Source organism: Engraulis encrasicolus, chromosome 16 (assembly GCF_034702125.1).
Source record: "Engraulis encrasicolus isolate BLACKSEA-1 chromosome 16, IST_EnEncr_1.0, whole genome shotgun sequence".
Lineage (NCBI taxonomy): Eukaryota > Metazoa > Chordata > Actinopteri > Clupeiformes > Engraulidae > Engraulis > Engraulis encrasicolus.
In genome coordinates, this window is record NC_085872.1 from 8,434,509 (window position 1) to 8,456,698 (window position 22,190).

Consider the following 22,190-nt stretch of genomic DNA (forward strand, 5'->3'; position numbering starts at 1 on the left):
ATACGGATATATATTGATAGACCCAATCTCTCCAGTTCTTATACTACCTCCATGATTCCATCCTAACATACTGCCCCTGTACTAAATGTTTCTAATGAGTCTTGAAGCACACATGCATAACTAACACATCATTGCAGAGATCTGAAACACCTGCTGCGCAAGCTGATTCAGGGGAGTGACCGTGCTGCGGCTAAAAAAGTGGGATCGTCCTCAAGCTCTGCTGGCTTCAACTCTGACTGGCCACAACTACCACGACAGGGATGGATGAAAATCCTTATAGACACACATCACAACTTGTAATGAACATGAATGACTTAAAGGAAGAAGACATTAATGACTTTCTACCAGAGCATGTGTCAACAGACACGAAAGATAGTAGTACTTGGACACCAATTTGGAAAGAGGAACCACGTTTGTTACATGAAATTGAAGAAGGGGAGAGGTGTCATGCCATGCAATTAAGTGTTGAGGAGAGCACGTCTACAGTCCAGCTATCAACTCCATCACAACAGGCAATATGTTTGAAGGTGATTAAAGAGGAAGACATTTATGATTTCCTACCAGAATATCTGTACAGAACAAAGGAAGAAGAGAAGGAAACTGAATTAATGAAAGACCAAGCGCTGGACATTAGAAGGGAAACAGAGTCTTCTCGATTGGAATACAATGGAGACATGATACCAATAGGTAAGTTGAATTGAAGACATTGGAAATGGGCTAGACTTGAAATGTCTCTGGCTGCAGCTTATGTACTCAAACATTATTGTCACTTTTGCAGCTTTAACATAGGCCTATATCCCTTGTAAGGTGTTAGGGTGTTTTAGACCCGTTTTCAGTTTTTTGCTTCACAGGCCTTGGCTCGGCTCATGTTCTGTGAGGAGGTTATACGGGAGGTGTGACCAGGTCTTTTGGACCAGTATGATTTTGGAGGGCTTCAATATTTTTTTTCCAAAAGTAGTGCAGGTGATGCGCGCATATCCAGTAAAACAGATGCTGGATCAAACAAACGTGCGTAAAAGAAGAAAGGAAATCTGCACACTGTTACTGCTCACCGATTTATTGAACACAACGTTTCGACCTCAGGCGGTCTTCGTCAGGTGTATAAGTGTGTGTCAGCCCGTGAGTTACTGTTCTTATAGATAAGGAAGGGGCGGGCATAGGGTCAGCTGATATTAAATAACAATGTTCCCAAAATGACACATAATGTGAAAAGACATTGTGCATTTTCCTGTTAGATGATCTTTTGTATGCATCATCCTGATATTGTGTAAGCCGATCACATATCCAAAATGAAGGCGTGGCTGTGAAAAACTGCAATTGGCGACAGTAGCCGCCAAAGGCAGGGGGCGAAACTATTCGCGTCAGCAGCCGCCCAAGGCAGTCAATAGGCTCGTTCGTGACGAAGCAGGACTGCTTTTGCTAAGCAGCGAGCATGCGCACTTTATCAGTTTGATGCATTCTGGTTAGGATTTTTTAACCACAATGCATCAAACTGGCAAAGTGTGCATGCTCGCTGCTTAGCAAAAGCAGCACTGCTTCGTCATGAACAAGCATAGTGAGTTAAAAGGGGGATCTTCTCCATGGTCTGCCATTTTGAATTTCCAAAAATAGCCATTTTTAGCTGCAAAAATGACTGTACTTGGGCCATACTAGAAAATATTAGTTTATTACTTAGTAAACTTTCATGAAAATATCAAATTTGGCAATAGGCAACCCAGTTTCACTGAGCAGCATAGTTGCGTAGTTGACCATTCCCTGCACAGTGTACCTTTAAATAAATTACATGACACAAGTCTTGTGTGCCCCTCCATTGATTTACCAGTCCCACCAGGAAATCACGGGTATTTTCTCAAAAAAATCACGGTCGGAATTGCCAGATGGTGCACAAGGATTTCCAGAAAATCGTGATAAAAGTTGAGGAACTTCTTACTGTGTTGTTGCGATTTTGTTGCGGCATGAAGTGAAAGGTGCGATTTTTGTTGCGATTTTTAATGTGTTTCCCCACGCTTGAAAGTAAAGGACACTGCCACATTCCAGTCCTCTGGTGTTTTTATATTATTTTCAGTGGTCATTTTGGTAGGCTATTTCTGAGGTAGGCTTGGTTGCCTAGGTAGTAAACTCAAGCTGTGTAAATAAGCTGTCTAAATATTTTAGCTTAATGGTGATGGACATTAATTGTTGAACGGCTATTTAAGCAGTTGAAATAAAAAAGCACACTGCTGACAACAACCGAACCACAGGACTTAATCTATTATTTTATATCATGGCATTCTCCAAAGACTATGCCTATTTAATCCGTTTTGCTTTCCCTGTCCATTATGAACGCGCTTGCGTTCAGCCCCCGAATGCTGTTATGTTCCGCTCCTATGCTTGCGAGACGGTCACTTTCCCAAGGTGAAGTGTTCCTGCCTTGCGAGTAACGCGCATTTTCCCCACCGCGGGCTTAACGTTATGATGCATATCTGGCGAGGTAATATGCCCTGCTTTTAAGTTTGCCCCAACCAAGGATGTTTCCATAGGCTATGGCCTGATATGCAGGGCTGATATGCACCTCAACTCAACGTGCTTAACTCATTCAGTGCCATGGACTCGAAACCGCGTTTTTTCATAATGTGTGGCAAAGTGCCAAAGACTCGATATCGAGTCAATTGCGTTTTTTATGGGGGGCGGTGCCTAACACCTTGATCTGGCTTGTGTAAAATGTTTTGAGTTGTAATCACAAGGGAACTCAAACTGTGGATGATGTGTGAGCAGTGTCTGTGGGGATATGTGATATTTTAACCTCGTCTCAAAAAAGAAACTAGTCCACTTCTTTGATCTCTTGAACACTTTTCATTGGAAACGAGTTAGGCAGGCTAGGGGATCTGACTAATGATTGGCCTACATTGCTAGCACACAGCTAACTAGCCTGATCAAGAAATGTCTGACATATAATCAAAACAATAGGCCTACACAACAAAACAAATACTAATATGCTGACACGAGGGTTCAATCAGCTAACATTGGTGCAGCAGTGTTCCACTGTGCATGACTACATCCAACGCACCGATCATTCATCCAAACAGCTTGACCTTCACGCATGATGTCAGCCTCAAACTAGAGGGCAGTATTTGTTTCTTTCTTTGTTTTCGTGATTGGAGAATGTGTGCGAAGAAGACGCGTTGTCTCCGACACCATGGCAAGAGGGCGCAACAAGAGGCGGCGGCCAGCCGGCCATTTCAAGCAGCTAACTTTGCAACAGAGCCTTTCAAGAGGACCCACTAGCACGCAAGGGGAAGCCAGAGGCAGAAACCATGAATCATATTACAGCCAGCAGCCTACCAGAAGCATAAGTCGCAGTGCCTCCTCTGATGGATCGGATTGCACAGCGTAGAACTACAGAGACAGAAGGCAAAGAACAGAGACGCAGGGCTTATCCCGAGGGATCGGATTACAGCGAGCCCACTACGAGCAGAGGCAGAAGGGCAGAGAGAAGTCGCAGTGCCTCCCCTGATCATGACTCGGAGTTCAGCGAACCAGACCCAGATAGCTCTGATGACTGGATACCTACCTGTAGCTCCCCAGCTAGCAGCAGGAGCGCATCCCCCCAGCCTACCCGACGGACTCGTGAACATTCAGCAGGTGAGTTGAGCTAAAGTTTGGGTTGAATGCTGATGCATGTTCCTTTCCCCACACGTGTTAGTTCAGTCAGTTCATTTTCTGATGTTTTACTAGTTCTACTACTAACACGAAGCAATTGGTCATTTTACAGACGCATCTGGGCGGTTTAAGACTAAGAGCTCCTTGTGACAGCTGCGAATACAGGTAAGACATTGCTGTGCTTTTGTGCGTCAATACATGTAATTGCAGTACCATGCATCGGCTATAACACCGTTTTGCTGCTGCTAAATTTGCCGTTTCGATCGTCAGTTACCTTGGATAAAAAGTAGACTACTGCTGAGCGCAATGTAATGAAATCCCCACATTGAAGCGCTATCAGCTCACATTTACGCACCAACTTTGGTTTGATGTAATGGGGTGTATTGCTGGCACGTTCCATACTTTCCAGATCATATTTGTATGGTTCATAGCCTACTTCACGTTGTTTTGATTACGTTGGTGTCTTGTGCAGCATCTTTGAATGTCATTGTTTTTATGACGTGTTACAGAGTGTGACACACACACACACACACACATACACACACACACACACACACACACACACACGAAACTAGAAGCACTAGCCTACTGTACATAAATGGCTGCTGAAAAACTTTGAATGTTGCCTTTGAAATGTTTACACAATGTTTTCTATGAATTGAAGAATCTTCGAAATGTGGTTGTAATAGCCTAATAAATGTTTATTTTTTATTCATAAAAAATGTTGTCGTGTTATTTTTGGTTCATTATATAATGGGATGACTTTTCAAAGTGTTTGAGATGCCACTGAAGCAAAAATAATTATGATAAAAGCCATCTTCTGCTTGAAATGTTGCTTTTCACAAAAAGCCTTTTTTCTCAGCTTTTCTGTCAGAAATCAGCATTTTTAGTGATACCCACCCATGTTCAGGAGACTATTACTAAAGAATGGAAAAGGGTACAAACAACCTGTTTTTTTCTGATGATAAAGGAAAGTCTGAAGTTTCCTATGGTGTGTTGGTTGTTGATATGGACAAAGAACCCAATTTTTTATGGCTCTTGAAAAAACACTCAAATGTTGAAAAAAGCCTGGCACTGGGATGTTCTGAATTTGAAAATGGCTGGCACTGAATGAGTTAAAATGCATGTGAAGCTCGCGCTTCTCAGTCTAGAAAGAGTAGTCTATCGGTAACATTCTTTGCATTGACCACCATCGGTTGAGTTTTACAATCAATACAAAAAAGACACGTATATAGCCTACATGGTTTTGTCATCCAGCATGCAATCGAAAATATAAGAGGCTACTTCATCCCCAAACCTTAGTTAGGCCATTAGCAGAGAACTGTTGGTCTTGCATTAATCAAAGGAGCTCTACTGAGCGGTTGCCTACTTCATGCTGTTGAATGGTTCGAAAGGAAAAGCTATGCGCCCCGAACATCACTGCTTGTTGTTCGATGACTTGAATCGAAACATTTATAAGGACCAGGCCCGTTTCTAGGATTTTGGGGGCCCTAGGCAAAGGGGTTGTCGGGGCCCTAGGTTTTTTTTTTTGTAAGCGGGGGGGTCACCTGACAGGGTAGCCACGGCGCCAGAACTTCTGTTTCGGGTTTCGGAGGGGCCAGACAATTTTTGGATGGCACTTCAGTCATTGTCACATAGCCTACCATTACAACACAATGTCACAGAAACCATAGAAATCTAATGGAACAAACAAGAAGTCACCTTATAGTAGTGTTGTGGCAGGGAAACACATGCATGAAGGGCAATGAATGCATAAAGAGCAAGCATACACCAGCATTTCCTGTGAGGAAATGCAATCTAGTATGATAACTAGTCCCTACGGTTCATTTTATGAAACTTTATGAAGAAAGACCTGGGCAAATATAGCCCATTCCATTCAGTAGGCTCCGCTCATGAAGTAGGCTAATTGAATGTTCAGTTTAACCTGGCCTGTCTCACATGAGAGTATGCCTATATGGCCCAATCAGATTTTTTGACCCTACCACGAAAATCATGATCTGCATTGCCAATCACAAATAAAGAAAGGTCTAATCTTTCCAACCACTTTTAAAATCTAACCAAGGGTGCTCCATTTGTGCAAAACCAACTATTGACTCATAAAACAATAGGCCTAGTCCAGAAACTCAAGGCTGAAAAACGAATGAGTAGGCACAGTGGGGGTTTGGGGGGATGTGATATTGGTAGCAAGAATTCTAACCAAGCCAGGGGTGGTCTCCCCGACGAGATTTTTTTTCGTATTGCATCCACCACGCATTTGAAAATACAATCCAAATGTTTGTGTTGTTATAGTCTAGGCAGGATTTCTGAAAAGGTGCTTATTTAAGGTCCTGAAGGCAAATCATGTTAATTTTCGGCATACAACTGATTTAGGGGTATTCAAGGGTGCTGAATCCAAATCTGCCGTATGCCGGACGCAAAAATGTACCGAAATACCTCAAACGGGCAAAATCCAATATGGCCGCCGCCACCGTGTTAAAATCCTGCAATCACTTTTCTTTTGGACTAAATAAGGTATGAATTTGAAAATAGCACTTATTTTTATGTTTTCAGACACGGGGAAAGCCATTATGTCATCAGATTTAAGCTCAGATTGGAAGGAAATGCTTATGTCATTGGCTGGCAGCCATTTTAAAAGCAGAGAACCTCATATTGTCAGCGATTTTTAACATTTTTACTAATCTTTCAAGATCCACAGAAAAAATGCTCTTTGTCTCTGTGAACACAAATACTACAGAAAACAGCGCCGAACTGTCTACTTTCACCTGAAAAAAGAAGTTTGTATCTACCTTTTTCCATTCTTTAGTTATGGGCAGTAGAACATGGGATGACACCACAAAAAAGCACTGATTTTTGACCCCAAAATACTGCACTTCTCACTGCCCATATTTTTGCTTAAAGGACATATTGTCTTTGATAGTGTTCATGTTTGATATACAACATTTTCAGGGGGTTTGAAGGGTGCTTAATGCCTTTAATTCCCATAGTACATCAAAATGAAGGAATCCAATATGGCCGCCGTCACCAGTCTACAGTGTACATTTCTTTGATTACACAAGGTAAACTCTTAAGTACATTATGTAGCATTAGGTTTTCATACAAGGAGAATTCATTTCCATACTCAGATTTAAGATAGATATCAATGGAAATTATTTCAGTGTAGACTGAATTCATGTTTGCAACAGGAGATTTTCTTTTCCATAAATTGACCATTTTTATTTAAATCAATTTAAATTATACACTTTTAATGCATTATACCATGAAAAATGTTTCCACCTCAAACCACCTCACAATGTTTCCACACCTCTTCACCCATAAAAAATAAATGCACACAAGAGTCTGAATGTCCCTAAATCGAATATGTTTTAATATTATCCTTTGTACAATGGGAATTACTTCATGTTTGCCGGTTTAATTGCTGTGCTCAGATCACTGTATATCTAGGCCTATAAAGGGGATCAAGAGGCAGACTGATGTGAATAATATATAGAATAGAATAGAATAGATTAGAATAGAATAGAGTGAACAGATAAGGGAGTGGCATTGTGTGTGTGTGTGTGTGTGTGTGTGTGTGTGTGTGTGTGTGTGTGTGTGTGTGTGTGTGTGTGTGTGTGTGTGTGTGTGTGTGTGTGTATACACAAATGTCATAGTCAGGCTGGTATTGCACATCACATCAGTCATCCAAAGTTATTGCATAGATTGTCTTGCTTAATGTACATATTTCAGCTGAGATGGCCACTCTGTGACAATTATAACCATTAATTACTAGGCTGGCCTTTGTTCTGTAGTACGGCAAGAATTCAGCTCAACACATTGCACTTCTGTTGGTAGAATTGTGCAAGTATAGACTTTAAACTGGCCTATTTAAAATATACTGGAATGTACATCTGCAGTGTATCAATAAGGTGCTCAGCTGGAGAGAGAGAGCCAAGCACAGGCAGAAGAGCAAGTGGTAGTTTTAAAGTGCCTAGGCACAGAAATGGGCACCTCCCTGTCTTTCTCACAGCACATGAACACAATATACAAAAATGGACTGCTAATTAACCCATTTTGTCCTAAGCCCTTTTTGGGAAAGGGTGGCCGGTGTTCTGACAAACGGTCCTACATTGTAATTTTATCCTACGGTAGGATATTCTGTCAGACATGTCTGTTAAACGGTCCTACATCGCCAAAGATAGACGTCAGACATGTTTGTTCAACAACTTATCCAGATTTTTCCGACCATTTCCGTCCCGCTTCCTGCAATCGCCTCAGATCAAACAACCTCCAAACCATGAATACGAAATGAAATGGTAGTAGGGATGGTCAGGACCAGGCTACATTTCTATGCCTAGGTACCTAAAAACTACCACTTGCTCTACTGTTTTTAGCTGTTGATGTCTTGTGTCGGGGGTGTCTTTGTCAGCGATATGTGCCACTAAGGTAATGTCATCAGTATACATTAAAAGTCATACTTTCTTTGTGACAGGCTCTGACTGTCCCACTAATGATCCTAGCCCTCTGGTTAAGTGGTTAGTGATTGCTTTATTGTTGGACAAATGTATATGCACATACAGTCACCCTCCTCGACTCTAACCAAAATTGTTTACTTGGTATACTAAATTAACCTATTCCTAATCACCCCTCCTGGAGTTGCTGAATTGCAGCAACTGCTTGACTCCATGTACTCCATGCCACTTCTTGCAGATGCAGTGTTGGATGAGGCAAGCACAAGTTGTGATGTCTTTGTGTGCCTTGAGAATACATGGGTTCTAAATTTTGTTTATAACCTGACTGCAAACCTAGCCGCGCACAACTCAGACTCTGATTGTTGGAAACCGCTGTCTGTCAAAAAAATTAGCTCACGTGGTTGGCTGCCAGTGTCTTGCCCCTCTTCATAACATTGTGTTGATAAAAAATGAGAACCCATGTATAAGTGGCAGATGCAGGAGCAGTGGGACTAAAGCCCTGTCCAATACCACCCATCTCACTTCGGTGACTGGCAGGAGGATAGGAAGGGATATGTGGGCCTGACTCAAAATAGAGATTTGATAATGTGGGGCATTTTATGTAACCATGTGACATCTGAATTAGATAGGAATGATCATTGCAAAATGTCATGTTTTACTTTGCTTTTGTTGCATTTGCAGCAAAAGTGCCATGCAGTGCATGATATTGTGTATCCTGCCAAATCACTGGAGAGGAGGAGGTTGATAGGCCTAATGGTTGGGAATGAGTTAACATATATCAAGTAAATTCCCCACAACAACATAAACTGTTTTGATCCACGTTTCACCTTTCCACTATTCAAAAATATAATGTAAGCGCCGCAATAAAATCGGCAAACAATGAATTCCTAATGCACAAAATGTAGAGTGCATATTATATTTAGGCACATTCAGACTTATGTGTGTAAATTTGTCCCATAATGGAAGAGGTGGATTGAGGTGGACATATTGCATCATGTTATAATAAGCATTAAAATAAAAGTGGAAGTAGACAAAACATTTTCATTCAAATTAACAGCTTATTGACATGAAAGTCAACTGTCACTTGTAAACATGAATTCAACCTATACTGAAATCATGTCCTTTGATTCTAATCTTAAATCTGAGTATGGAGATTAATTCTCCATGTATGACAACCTATAGCTACAATGTAATTAAGAGTCCACCTTGTCTGGTGATGGCGTCCATATTCGATTAATTCATTTTGAGGTAGGCCTATTAAAGAGGTTTTTGAGCCTACTACACAGCATATTTGAATATTGGAATTAAGCACCCTTCAAAACCCCGGAAAATGCTGCATATCAAACATGAACACTATCAAAGACACTTTGTCCTTAAAGCAAAAATGTGGGTTGAGACAAGTGCAGTATTTTGGGGTCAAAAAATATTGATTTTTTTGTGGTGTCACCCTATGTTCCTGTTGCAATCATGAATTCAGACCACACTGAAATAATTTCCTTTGATATCTATCTTAAATCTGAGTATGGAAATGAATTCTCCCTGTATGAAAACCTAATGCTACATACTTAAGAGTTTACCTTGTGTAATCAAAGAAACGTACACTGTAGACTGGTGACGGCGGCCATATTGGATTCCTTCATTTTGATGTACTATGGGAATTAAAGGCATTAAGCACCCTTCAAACCCCCTGAAAATGTTGTATATCAAACATGAACACTATCAAAGACAAGATGTCCTTAAAGCAAAAATATGGGCAGTGATAAGTGCAGTATTTTGGGGTCAAAAATCAGTGCTTTTTTGTGGTGTCATCCCATGTTCTACTGCCCATAACTAAAGAATGGAAAAGGGTAGATATAAACTTCTTTTTTCAGGTGAAAGTAGACAGTTTGGTGCTGTTTTCTGTAGTATTTGTGTTCACAGAGACAAAGAGCATTTTTTCTGTGGATCTTGAAAGATTAGTAAAAATGTTAAAAATCGCTGACAATATGAGGTTCTCTGCTTTTAAAATGGCTGCCAGCCAATGACATAAGCATTTCCTTCCAATCTGAGCTTAAATCTGATGACATAATGGCTTTCCCCATGTCTGAAAACATAAAAATAAGTGCTATTTTCAAATTCATACCTTATTTAGTCAAAAAAAAAGATTGATGATTGCAGGATTTTAACACGGTGGCGGCGGCCATATTGGATTTTGCCCATTTGAGGCATTTCGGTACATTTTTGCGTCCGGCATACGGCAGATTTGGATTCAGCACCCTTGAATACCCCTAAATCAGTTGTATGCCGAAAATTAACATGATTTGCCTTCAGGTGTCAACTTTTTGGAAAAATGACCCTGACTATTAGTAATACCGCAGCACACACAAATAGGCTACTCTGTAGCGACCAAGGATCACTGAACAACCACCTACGTTACTCTGTGGTTGACAGCTGTGTCAATTATAGGGGACCAATACCCCGGTGCCCTTACCTTGAGTTGTCTTGACCGCAGAATGTATCCCAACCTCTCACTGTAATCCACAAGTTCCCAAATTCCAATGTGTAATCCATATAATAGCAAGAAAGTGGGCTACAATGTAGCTATCCCAGCGCACTTGTGTGACTCGTGTTATCCGAAATATTGGTCAATATGCACATTGTTCATTCGTTTCTTCTTGCGTTTGTCCACATTCAAAACAGTTCCGTGTGGAAAAAAGGTGCGTTATTGAACAATCGACGTTTGCCCAGTGCTTGTTACAGCACATGGATAATGCTTCACGGATGTTTTTGAAAACATAACACTGTAGCCTAAATGAAGCATCTCGCTGTCTGTGCGATGTCAACTGGCCTGGGACAGTTTGGTTGCAGTACAGAGAGTAGCCTAATATGTCGCCTTCAAGATTAACTTTTATTTTAAAAGCAACTGTCTTGAGTCAAAAATGTAATATAAACTGGCGTCTGCGCAACATCCAGTGAGAGATTATGTAGCTTCATCTTCAATTTGTATTTGCGCTGGATTTGACGGTTGAACAAATTGGAAGGGGGGCCCCCTCGAGATGGGAGTACTTTGATTACATTTGTCGTTGCACCTTTTGGCAATTGACATTTTCACGTCGCTGTCGCTGATGCAAACCTATTGGAAGGGGGGCCCCCTCGAGCAGGGGGCATTAGGGAGGCGCTGTTGCTTCCCTCGCAGCAGAGCCCTTCATAAAGATGGCATTGCCTTATTATAAAGCTATTTCAAATCGTCGTTGCTGTTGGGTCCATAACCTGTCGTCCTTGGGGGCCCCACCTACCCGGGGGCCCTAGGCAACTGCCTACATTGCGTACCTTAACGCAACGGGCCTGATAAGGACATCAGGGCTATCTTATTGATTCCTGGAATACCGCCTCAGCTAGCTGAAAGCAGAGTAGCAGTGTCCCATGTGTCAAATGGTAAGATAATCCCATTCCTGTCTTCATTTAGCCTAACGTTTTGAAACTCTGCCTTCCCTTGACACACTCATGTCAGCTACATCATATCAGTTCAAACGCAATCTTTAATGCAGCCTATCGTGAAGTTTAAATGTTATGCGAGGTAGAGGTTGCAAGGGTGTCCGTAGGTCTTGATTGATACCTGGTGTTGGAGGTAGGGCCTAATCAATTGGCCTACATAAATGTGTTGTAGTCTATTCCTTAGTTTTAGTTGAATAGCCCAGGCCTATTTGTATTCCCGAGTGTTAAAAGCAGGAGAGCCTGGACGTTGCAACCTCGGCTGTTGAGGTATTCACTTTCGCTATCGTTGTCACTTTTGCATACTAAAATGCAATTTAACTCCAAGTAGGCTATCTATTTAATAACTATTGGCTATAGGCCTACAATTCTGTGAAAGTAGTCATCTTTCCATGGGAATAGCAAAGTCCAACACGCACGCTTATTTCTCTCCTTCCATTGACAATCCACAAGCTCCAGCAAGGGGAGGGAAAAACAGCGCTGTCCATGCGCTTCCTAACAGGTGGCGACCCCACCACTAGTCTCACAGCCACCCTTAATGCCTTAGGCCTATTTGTTTCAGCAAACCATGTTCTTTCACAAGGACCATTCCCAGATAGTAACATGTTCATGGCAACACGTTACATGATTATTGCAACACGTTACGGCAACATGTTTAGCGCAACACGTTAAGGACATGGATTGGTTCAAAGTTGCGGGAAATCGCGGTGATTGGTTAAAGTTGCGCTCTCGCGCAGAATTCGCAGGAATTCATTGAAGTTGCGAAAAACACCGCGATCGCAACATCGCGATTTCCTGGAGGGACTGATTTACTTGTAGAATATAAACATGTCAGTACATAGGTTGCAAATAGTTTTAAATCATTATGACAAACGTGAAGGAATTTGCATTACCCCTAAAGAATATATACCATAGCCTAAAAAAAATCTGTTTATTTCCATAATTCCATCAAAAAAAAGTTAAACTTTAAGATCATACAGTTATGCTCAAAATAATTACAATATTTCTTGAGTTTCTGTGAAATATTATGAAATGTAATTACTTTTCCTAGTTTTCTTGCTTTGAAATAGAATGTGTAGTGTGTCTGATGCATTTGAGCTTATTAAAGTACAATTTATTTGAAGAGTTTCAACATTTCCTCATCTTTTTAAAGACCCTGTTATTATTTTGAGCATAACTGTACATGCATTGCCCACATATTAAACTATTTCAAGTCTTTAGCCCTATACGGATGGGACTAGTTTTATGTATGGACATGGGGAAATGTGATTTTATTTCAGGACGTCAGTAATAGAAATCGCTGATTCGGACTGGATAGAAATATCTCCGTAAACGAACAGAAAGTGGGAGGGGTAACTCATCACGCACCATTGTGACTACACTTGTCACATGGGTGTCGTCTCCACAATATATTATTGATACATATTATTGATTATTTTGAGCATATTATTGCAAATCCATGGGGGAATTTGGTCCTGTTGAACAATTGTAATAATTGCCTGTTGGTTTAGGCTACTAACCCATCAGAATCCATTGCAATGCGTCTGCATGCATTTTCTGTCATTTGCAGAATGTGTTCGACCATGTTTCCTGATTTTGACAGCTAACGCAGCTTGGAACAACTCCCTAAAACACTAACTGCTTACTGCAAGGCTGTAATGTTTACAAGTCCAGAGATGGATAGATATTAGATATATTGTGCGTATCGTGCACCTAACCAGACATCTTTGATCGCATTCGGGCAGGATTAGTATTACAGAAGGTAACTTCTCTGGACCGTTTCACAGATGGTAAAACTCACGGCGAAGTTTACCGACATATGGTGCGTTCCCCAGGATTGGGAGATGGGATGTTTCTGACCTCCTACTTGCTGAAATGCATTGGAACACCTGTTGAAGCGGAATGTTCAAGTCGCGAGCTGGGGCAAAAGCGAAGCAAACCGACTTCGTCCCATTGACAATCGTGATGTCATCACAGCAATGGCAGCGCACAGTGTTAGGAATAGTTTATGTTGCACATTACTCAGCAATCACCATTCTATGGCCAAATAGAGTTGATTTGGACAGGTTAACAGTTGCAAAACCGGCCATTAACCTTTCTAAGGTGTTGTTAGTGGCATTGCCTCTTTCAAAGATGAAATGTGGCTACATGAAAAAAAAAACCCGCATGGTGTTGTTTTCACCTCATTGTTTACATTGCTGACATCTTAGAGAAGTGGATATGTATTTTTGTCCCTCCATGTTTCAAGTCCTCCAACGCTTTCAAGTGTGAGGTAGCTGCCTTCTGGTTGCCTACCAGTGCTTGACGCTTACCAGCCATTTTAGCCATTGGGCCTTTTCACTAGCCATAATTTTCTTAACCATCATAGCAGCTTTAATGAATTATATAATAGGCTGTAGGCCCTAATAATGTAATGTAGGCTAATATAATATAATATAATATAATATAATATAATATAATATAATATAATACAGTATAATATAATATGCTATAGGGCCTAATAATTAGAATTGTTAGGCCTATTAACTGGTCCATGCATGCATGCTATGCAAAGAACAGATTTACTGATCTGAGGAATGGCATAGCCTATAGTATATTTACCATGCAGAAACACCAAGCACAGTGTTGTGGAAGGGCACAAATGTAAGCCACACGAGAGCAAAATAGTGTTGTCTTTAATCTGGAGGGACTTCTTCATATCATATAGGCCTATCTGTGGAGGTCGGCGTCGAAATTGATGCGCAAAGTAGATAGCGCAAGGTCATTGCCAAGTTCGCCTGTCCTCGGTCATGGATGTGGAATAACACCTCTTCTGGAATATTTGCTTATAAAAGTATCCACTAGAAAGCACACACAGATGCGGTAACTACAGAAGGGGATACGACTTCCTTTCATTCCGTTTAATAGTGAGTTGTGTAAAATACAAATGGGTGCAAGACGAGACGGGCACCTGCGAAGCGACATGCAATGGGATGCTTTTGTGCAGTCTGGAAGGCTACTACTGCGCGTTTTTTAAGAACGGTTTGACAGTCGGGAACAACAGCACAAGAAACATGGAGGAATATTAAGGTATGAAGACATAGGCCTAAAGGCAAATCAGAAAATAATTTAAACCAAACATTATTAATGCCGCATGTGTCCTTGTCTTATCACTGTGCTAATCAGTCTTGAGACTTTCACAAGGGTAAGACAGACTGATGTGTTTTCCTCTCGCTTTGGTCATTTTAATGTCCACTACTACTAAGTATTGTAGTAATGACAGATCGCAAAACAGGTCAGTTGAGATGAAGTTCGCTACTTTATTTTCACATGAAGGTTTCCAGTGACATTTCCAAACGCATGCTGATCCGGTAGCTCGCTGTCACTCCTCTTCGCAAGACTAGCTCTATCAGATTCCTGGCTTGCGTGAGACACAGGTGACACGTGACACAGGTGCTTCATGGGTATTGTAGGCTCGCGAAATCGCATTGTTGCTCAGTATCTGACTACTTGTATTGCCTCATCATGACTGATTAAACATTTGCTTTGCTTTCAGTAGAAATGTAATGCATTGCAATGCATTGTAGAATTGAATCGGATCGCATAGAATCGAATCGCTACCTCCCGAATCGTGATTGAATCGGATCGTGAGGGCAGTGCCAATCCACACCACTAGTCACCAGATCCAAAAACAAAACCCAAGCTGGCACAAAACATAGCTCCCATACAATCCCACTGCCATTGGCCTCAATGTTGAAGCACCTCATGGCATTGATTAAGGCAAAGAGATGCCTAATCAAGTATTGCACACACTGACATGTAATGTAGACTCATTTGATGTCATCCAAATTTCTTTCTTTTTTTTCTGAAGAGGATGGTGATTTCACTACAATATTCTTTTTTTGTATTCATGTTTAAAAAACAAACAAACAAACAAAACCTGAAAGACTAATGTGTCGAACAAACAAACAAATTATTGGAATAGTTAACAATTTTGTTCATGGATCTATAATCTATGGAAGTTTTGACATTTTCGATTGAGGACATTCAACTTTTCCATGATATTGTATTTTTTGAACAGAAGCTGCATTTGAAATGTATGATCTCTGTGGTGAAGTTAAAACTTATTTGTATTTATTCCTTTTTGTGTACTCAGGTGAACAACAGACGTACCATACTAGCACAGACAATCTCCAGTGTACCACACGTGAAAAGAAATTTGAAACAAAACAGTATTTGTCAAAGCACAAGAGAACCCATGTGCCAGGAAATCAATTGAAATGCACCACATGTGGGCAAGGATTTGCACGAAAGAATGATCTCAACAGGCACCAGAGGACACATGCAGAGGAAAAGGCCCACCAGTGTGGTACATGTGGAAAAAACTTCAAAGTCAAATATATCCTCCTCACCCATCAGAGAATCCATACTGGAGAAAGGCCTTATCAGTGTGCTGTGTGTGGAAAAGGCTTTGCACAGCAAAGTACCCTCATAACCCATCAGAGAATCCATTCTGGAGAAAGGCCTTACCAGTGCACTACATGTGGAAAAAGCTTTGTATGGAAAGGTAATCTCATCAGCCATCAGATAATCCATACTGGAGAAAAGTCTTTTAAGTGTGCTACATGTGGAAAAGGCTTTGGTAGGAAGAGTACCCTCATCACTCATCAGAGAATCCATACTGGACTAAGGCCTTACCAGTGCACTACATGTGGAAAAGGCTTTAGCGAGAAAAATAAACTCCTCACCCATCAGAGAATCCATACCGGAGAAAGGCCTTACCAGTGTGCTACGTGTGGAAAAGACTTTGCACAACAAAGTAACCTCATCACCCATCGAAGAACCCATTCTGGAGAAAGACCTTACCAGTGCACTACATGTGGAAAAAGTTTTGTATCGAAAGGAAATCTCATCAGCCATCAGAGAATCCATACTGGAGAAAAGCCTTTTCAGTGTACTACATGTGGAAAAGGCTTTGGAAGTAAAAGTACCCTCATCACCCATCAGAGAATCCATACTGGACAAAGGCCTTATCATTGCACGTCATGTGGAAAAGGCTTTAGAGAGAAAAGAAAACTCCTCACACATCAGATAATCCATACTGGAGAAAGGCCTTACCAGTGTGCTACATGTGGAAAAGGCTTTACACAGCAAAGTACCTTCATCACCCATCAGAGAACTCATTCTGGAGAAAGACCTTACCAGTGCACTACATGTGGAAAACGCTTCATATGGAAAGGTAATCTCATCAGCCATCAGAGGATCCATACTGGAGAAAAGCCTTTTCAGTGTACTACATGTGGAAAAGGCTTTGGAGGTAAAAGTACCCTCATCATTCATCAGAGAATCCATACTGGAGAAAGGCCTTATCACTGCACTTTGTGTGGGAAAGGATTTGCAAAGAAATGTGGCCTCCTCACCCATCAGAGAATCCATACTGGAGAAAGGCCTTACCAGTGTGCTACATGTGGAAAAGGCTTTACACAGCAAAGTACCCTCATCACCCATCAGATAACCCATTCTGGAGAAAGGCCTCACCAGTGCACTACATGTGGAAAAAGCTTTGTATGGAAAGGTAATCTCATCAGCCATCAGAGAATCCATACTGGAGAAAAGCCTCATCAGTGTACTACATGTGGAAAAGGCTTTGGAGGTAAAAGTACCCTCATCACTCATCAGAGAATCCATACTGGAGAAAGGCCTTATCACTGCACTTTGTGTGGGAAAGGATTTGCAAAGAAATGTGGCCTCCTCACCCATCAGAGAATCCATACTGGAGAAAGGCCTTACCAGTGTGCTACATGTGGAAAAGGCTTTACACAGCAAAGTACCCTCATCACCCATCAGATAACCCATTCTGGAGAAAGGCCTCACCAGTGCACTACATGTGGAAAAAGCTTTGTATGGAAAGGTAATCTCATCAGCCATCAGAGAATCCATACTGGAGAAAAGCCTCATCAGTGTACTACATGTGGAAAAGGCTTTGGAAGTAAAAGTACCCTCATCACTCATCAGAGAATCCATACTGGACAAAGGCCTTATCACTGCACTTCGTGTGGGAAAGGATTTGCACAGAAATGTGGCCTCCTCGCCCATCAGAGAATCCATACTGGAGAAAGGCCTTACCAGTGTTCTACGTGTGGAAAAGGCTTTGCACAGAAAAGTACCCTCATCACCCATCAGAGAACCCATTCTGGAGAAAGACCTTACCAGTGCACTACATGTGGAAAAAGCTTTGTGTGTAAAGGTAATCTGATCAGCCATCAGATAACCCATGCTACAGAAAAGCCTCATCAGTGTACTACATGTGGAAAAGGCTTTGGAAGGGAAAGTACCCTCATCACCCATCAGAGAATCCATACTGGACAAAGGCCTTATCACTGCACTTCATGTGGGAAAGGATTTGCACAGAAATGTAACCTGATTACCCATCAGAGAATTCATACTGGAATCTATGCTGGGCAAAGTCCTTACCAGTGCACTTCATGTGGAAAAGTCTTTGCAGGGAAAAGTGCCTTCATTACACATCAGAGAATCCATACTGAACAAAGGCCCTACCATTGGGCAACATGTGGAAAAGGATTTACACAGCAAAGTAACCTCATCAGCCACCAGGGAACCCATACTGGGGAATAGCCTCACCAGTGCACTTCATGTGGATACAGATTTGTAGGAAAGAGTAAACTTATCACCCATCAGAGAACCCATACTGGAGAAAACTGTACTACATGTAGAAAATGTTTTTCAGGAAAAGATGCTATCAACGGACATCCGAAAACCCGTGGGGAAAACCTTAACGGCCCTTAAGAAATGTATCACTTGTTTTTTGTTTTGAATACTTTATAAATAAAGGTTTTCTTTCATGGCAAAATGAAATTAGAGTATTCCCTAAATTAAATGGATGAAGTGATTAGGAAATTACGGTGTACTGCAAAATCAGTGTAAAACAATGGGAGTTTCCCACATGAGCTGTCTTTCACGTGAAGGTGCCCTCAAACAGCATCAGAAAATCCACAATAACTACAGTTACAACAACAGTGCACAAGACCTGTACAACTCTGAAGAACAGTAGCAGAACATCTGCATCTTCAGAAATGTGTCCCTTGTTTTGTGTTTTGATGACTGTTTTGTTCTTGGCACAAGGGAAGTTTCCATAGAGTACTACTGTAAACCAGTACCTTTAGAAATTTGAAGACCCATACCACGTCCTCTATTGCTGTGATTCCCAACCGTTTCCAAAATGACCCTTATTTTTAGCATTATAACCATTGGTGACCCATCACAAACAGTCTGTTCATTGTCATAACTGACAATTTGTTAATCAATATAAATGGATATTTAATGTGGGCTTGCATTGGGTTATATGTAGGAGCGGGAAAGGATCTGCACACTGCTTGCAAAAGACTTAATTTATTGGGAGCAACGTTTCGATCGTTAGATCTTAGGCTTGCATTGGGTTGCCACACATTAAATAAATACCTTCTGCATTTTTAGATGATAAAGTCAACATGGAACAGGGCACATTGTGAGTGACAAAAAAAATTGCACATTAGGGCAAAGGGGCAGGTGCTTTAGCACCACCGCTTCCCTAGCTGTGCACACCTATTCACACACGCAGGCACACACACACACACACACACACACACACACACACACACACACACACACACACACACACACACACACACAGATCCAAACTCACCTAAACAGACTGTTATTATGGCTAGAGTTGCAAGCCCAGCCTAAGCAGTCCTACTCATGAGTTACACACACACACACACTCGTGCACGCATTTACCTAAATCAGTACAAATGAAATATTTACTGGTACATGTATTGGCTGATCAAATACAACAAGTTTGGGAGAAGAAACATCAGGCATATGTAAAACTCAGGCACTGTGAGGAATTGTTAGGGCACCTGCCTTACTGTATACACTGCGCTGAAATAAGTACACTGAGCACAATTCAGCAATTGCATGAGTAAATCTTGGCTTCCTGATTCGTTATTTAATGGCATGATTAAGTGGTGCTTTTGACAGCTTTTAGCTTTTTTAGCGTTTAGCTTTTCAGCTTTTACTGAAGTCACAACAATAACTCAGTACCCCTCAGTGCCCATCAGCTGTGAGTCACACACACTCCACCTCACACAGAGAAATTACTGATGCCGATCTTTGCTTGTTGTCAGGATATGTTGTGTGTGTAGTCATGTGTGTGTGTTCATTGTAGCGTATTGTGTGTGTGTGTGTGTGTGTGTGTGTGTGTGTGTGTGCGTGTGTGTGAGAGAGAGAGAGTGAGAGTGAGTGTGTTTGTGTGAGGGTCAGTGTGTTTGTGTGGCGTGTGTGTGCGTATGCGTGTGTGTGCGTGTACATATCCGAGTGTGTGCATGCGTGTGTGTTTGTTTGTGTGTGTGCGTGCGTAGGTGTTTGCCACTGTGTCTGCAGGAGGCCATGGCATGATCAAAACTTGGGCTAAGTGGGAGTGAGGGCAGACGTGGGCCCACCAGGCATACACTAAACAACGCCAGGTTTAATGGGTATTGTCAAAGACAGGATATTGTGTTTTTAAAGCAGTATTGATTTCATCCTGCAAGCCCGGGTCCCATCAAAGCAGGCTTTATTTAATGCCTCGATTGGCAGATTTAAAAAAAAGACTGTGAGAAGAAACAGCCACAGTTTTGCACAGGAAGTGTAGACTGTCTTTGACAGCTGCCACGTTATATACTTAAAAAAAAAACACTTTTGTTTAGGCTTTTGTAATATGCTGTGAAATGTGTACCTGCCCTTCAGTACCTTGTGGTGTATAGGTAGCAGTTGCACCTTTTGGTATGGTGTGACGATTTTGAAGATGCTGTGAAAGCTGTCCTCTTTTCGTCTTGATTATAACGGGCTATGTGCAGAACACATACCTTTTGTGATTCTGTGCACGCATACATTTGTACTTATGCCGTGTAGTTCATAATATATGTCTATCTATTTTCCTCCCTCCCTTTCTCACCAGAGACATACGCACCAATGGGCTTTCTCTCCCTCTCTCTCTCTCTCTCGAAAATGTTCTTACTGTTTGTGTGCGGGTACATAGGATGGGTGACATTGCACTGCTAGACACACTTGGGGCAGTTGAAGACTGAGCCAGCTTATATCAGGGGACAGGAGCTCCCTTTAGTGACAAATAAAATGCTGTGGTATGGAGTGGGCGAGACAATACTTCTCCAGTTGGCTGCCTTCACCCCAAGGACTTAATTGAAAGTGACTTTTACTGTAGTGTCAAAGAGACATCCCAATAACAAGCCTTGGGGTGACCCCTAGGTTTAAGACGATGTGCCATTCTCTCTCTGTGTCTCTCCCTCCAGTCCCACCCCCTCCCCTCTCTCTGCCTCTTCAATATCTACTCGCTGTACTCCACAATTAGTATTTGCAGTAAGTAGTAGTATGTGCCATGACTTTCACCCCTTATAAAATGAAAAGTAACTTAACTCCACTCTACTTCCGCAATGCCAATGCCACCCCCAACCAATTCCCCCAGCCCCAACACATCAACCCCCCCCATGCCGCTGTACTTCTGAAGAGCCCATCAGCCTTGTTTCATACCTGCTCTGAGAACCCTCTGGGCAAACACTACAAAGCTCTCGCCCACAGCCATTTGCATCACGCCTGGCTCCTCACCCGCTTACCGGGGCCTGATAGTATTTGTTGTTTCTTTATTGTTCCGTACTGCAGCTTTTTGAAGCCGTCCGCCAAGCTCGGCTGAATGCATATTCATGGCATCCTCTCTCGCTCTCCTCCTCCATGGTGCATTAGCGCCGGGTGTGTAGGTGTGTGCCTTGGCTGGAGCACAGAGAGGCTGTCGACGCAAGTGGAATGGGCAGGCGCAGAGCAGGCAGCGAACCCCCAGACCACCACACCTGCATCACTCCACCTCCATCACTCCCCTACACCTGCACCGCGGCACTGCATTACGGGCCGATGGACAATGGCCACCCACCTACTAGTACTCAGAGTCTGAAAAGAAACTAGACTCAGGGTGCTTCCCCGTACAAACAGGAAACAGCAGTGCATACACACTGTGTCCCTAGTATAGCCTATATCAAGCTCTTTAATGTGCTATTCAGGTTGAACCTACCTTATATGTATATGTGTACTTTTACAAAGAAAAATAGAAAGAAAGAAGCTTTACTCAGACCTGATTGTGCCTTGAAAGGGATATGAGGACATATACTTGTTGTTGTTGTCCTGTATATTTCCTGTGCCCTTTGTATCTGCTAGTGATGTTGGCTATGACCATGTCCTCGTTTGTAAGTCGCTTTGGGTATACAATGTCTGCCAAATGCAATGTAATGTTATGTTATGTAATGTAATATACTACATCTATTTTGGTATTTACAGAAAACATTGTACATACATAATTCTTTTGAAGGCAGATACTATGATGAGCTATGACCTGAACAGGGCTGTAAAAGCTACACCATGAGCAATGGGGAGTATAAAATATTGACAGCTCCTGCTACTACAAGCTCATTAAGCACCCACATCTCTTAATAAGCAAAACGCCACAATATACAAGATTCATGCCGTCTCACTCCTCCCAGTCACAATTTACATAAACTCTTACAGGCATAGACCTGAACACCCCATCCCTCACACACACACAGACACACA

The 22,190-nt window shown here is 41.8% G+C and overlaps 1 protein-coding gene across 2 annotated transcripts; it reads left to right on the forward strand.

Annotated features, from left to right (window-relative positions):
- The first annotated feature begins 227 nt into the window (after positions 1–227).
- LOC134465090 (zinc finger protein 585A-like) lies at positions 228–21,440 on the forward strand. Of its 2 annotated transcripts, none has more exons than XR_010038106.1 (2): positions 228–687; positions 21,333–21,440. XR_010038106.1 is itself a non-coding variant. In XM_063218528.1 (2 exons), the coding sequence occupies exons 1-2, from the start codon at positions 261–263 to the stop codon at positions 18,168–18,170; spliced, it is 2,907 nt and encodes a 968-aa protein (XP_063074598.1). In that variant the 5' UTR covers positions 228–260; the 3' UTR covers positions 18,171–18,551. The 2 variants fall into 2 exon arrangements, 1 of the variants encoding a protein (XP_063074598.1); XM_063218528.1 differs by lacking the exon at positions 21,333–21,440 and adding an exon at positions 15,691–18,551.
- The last annotated feature ends 750 nt before the right edge of the window (positions 21,441–22,190 follow it).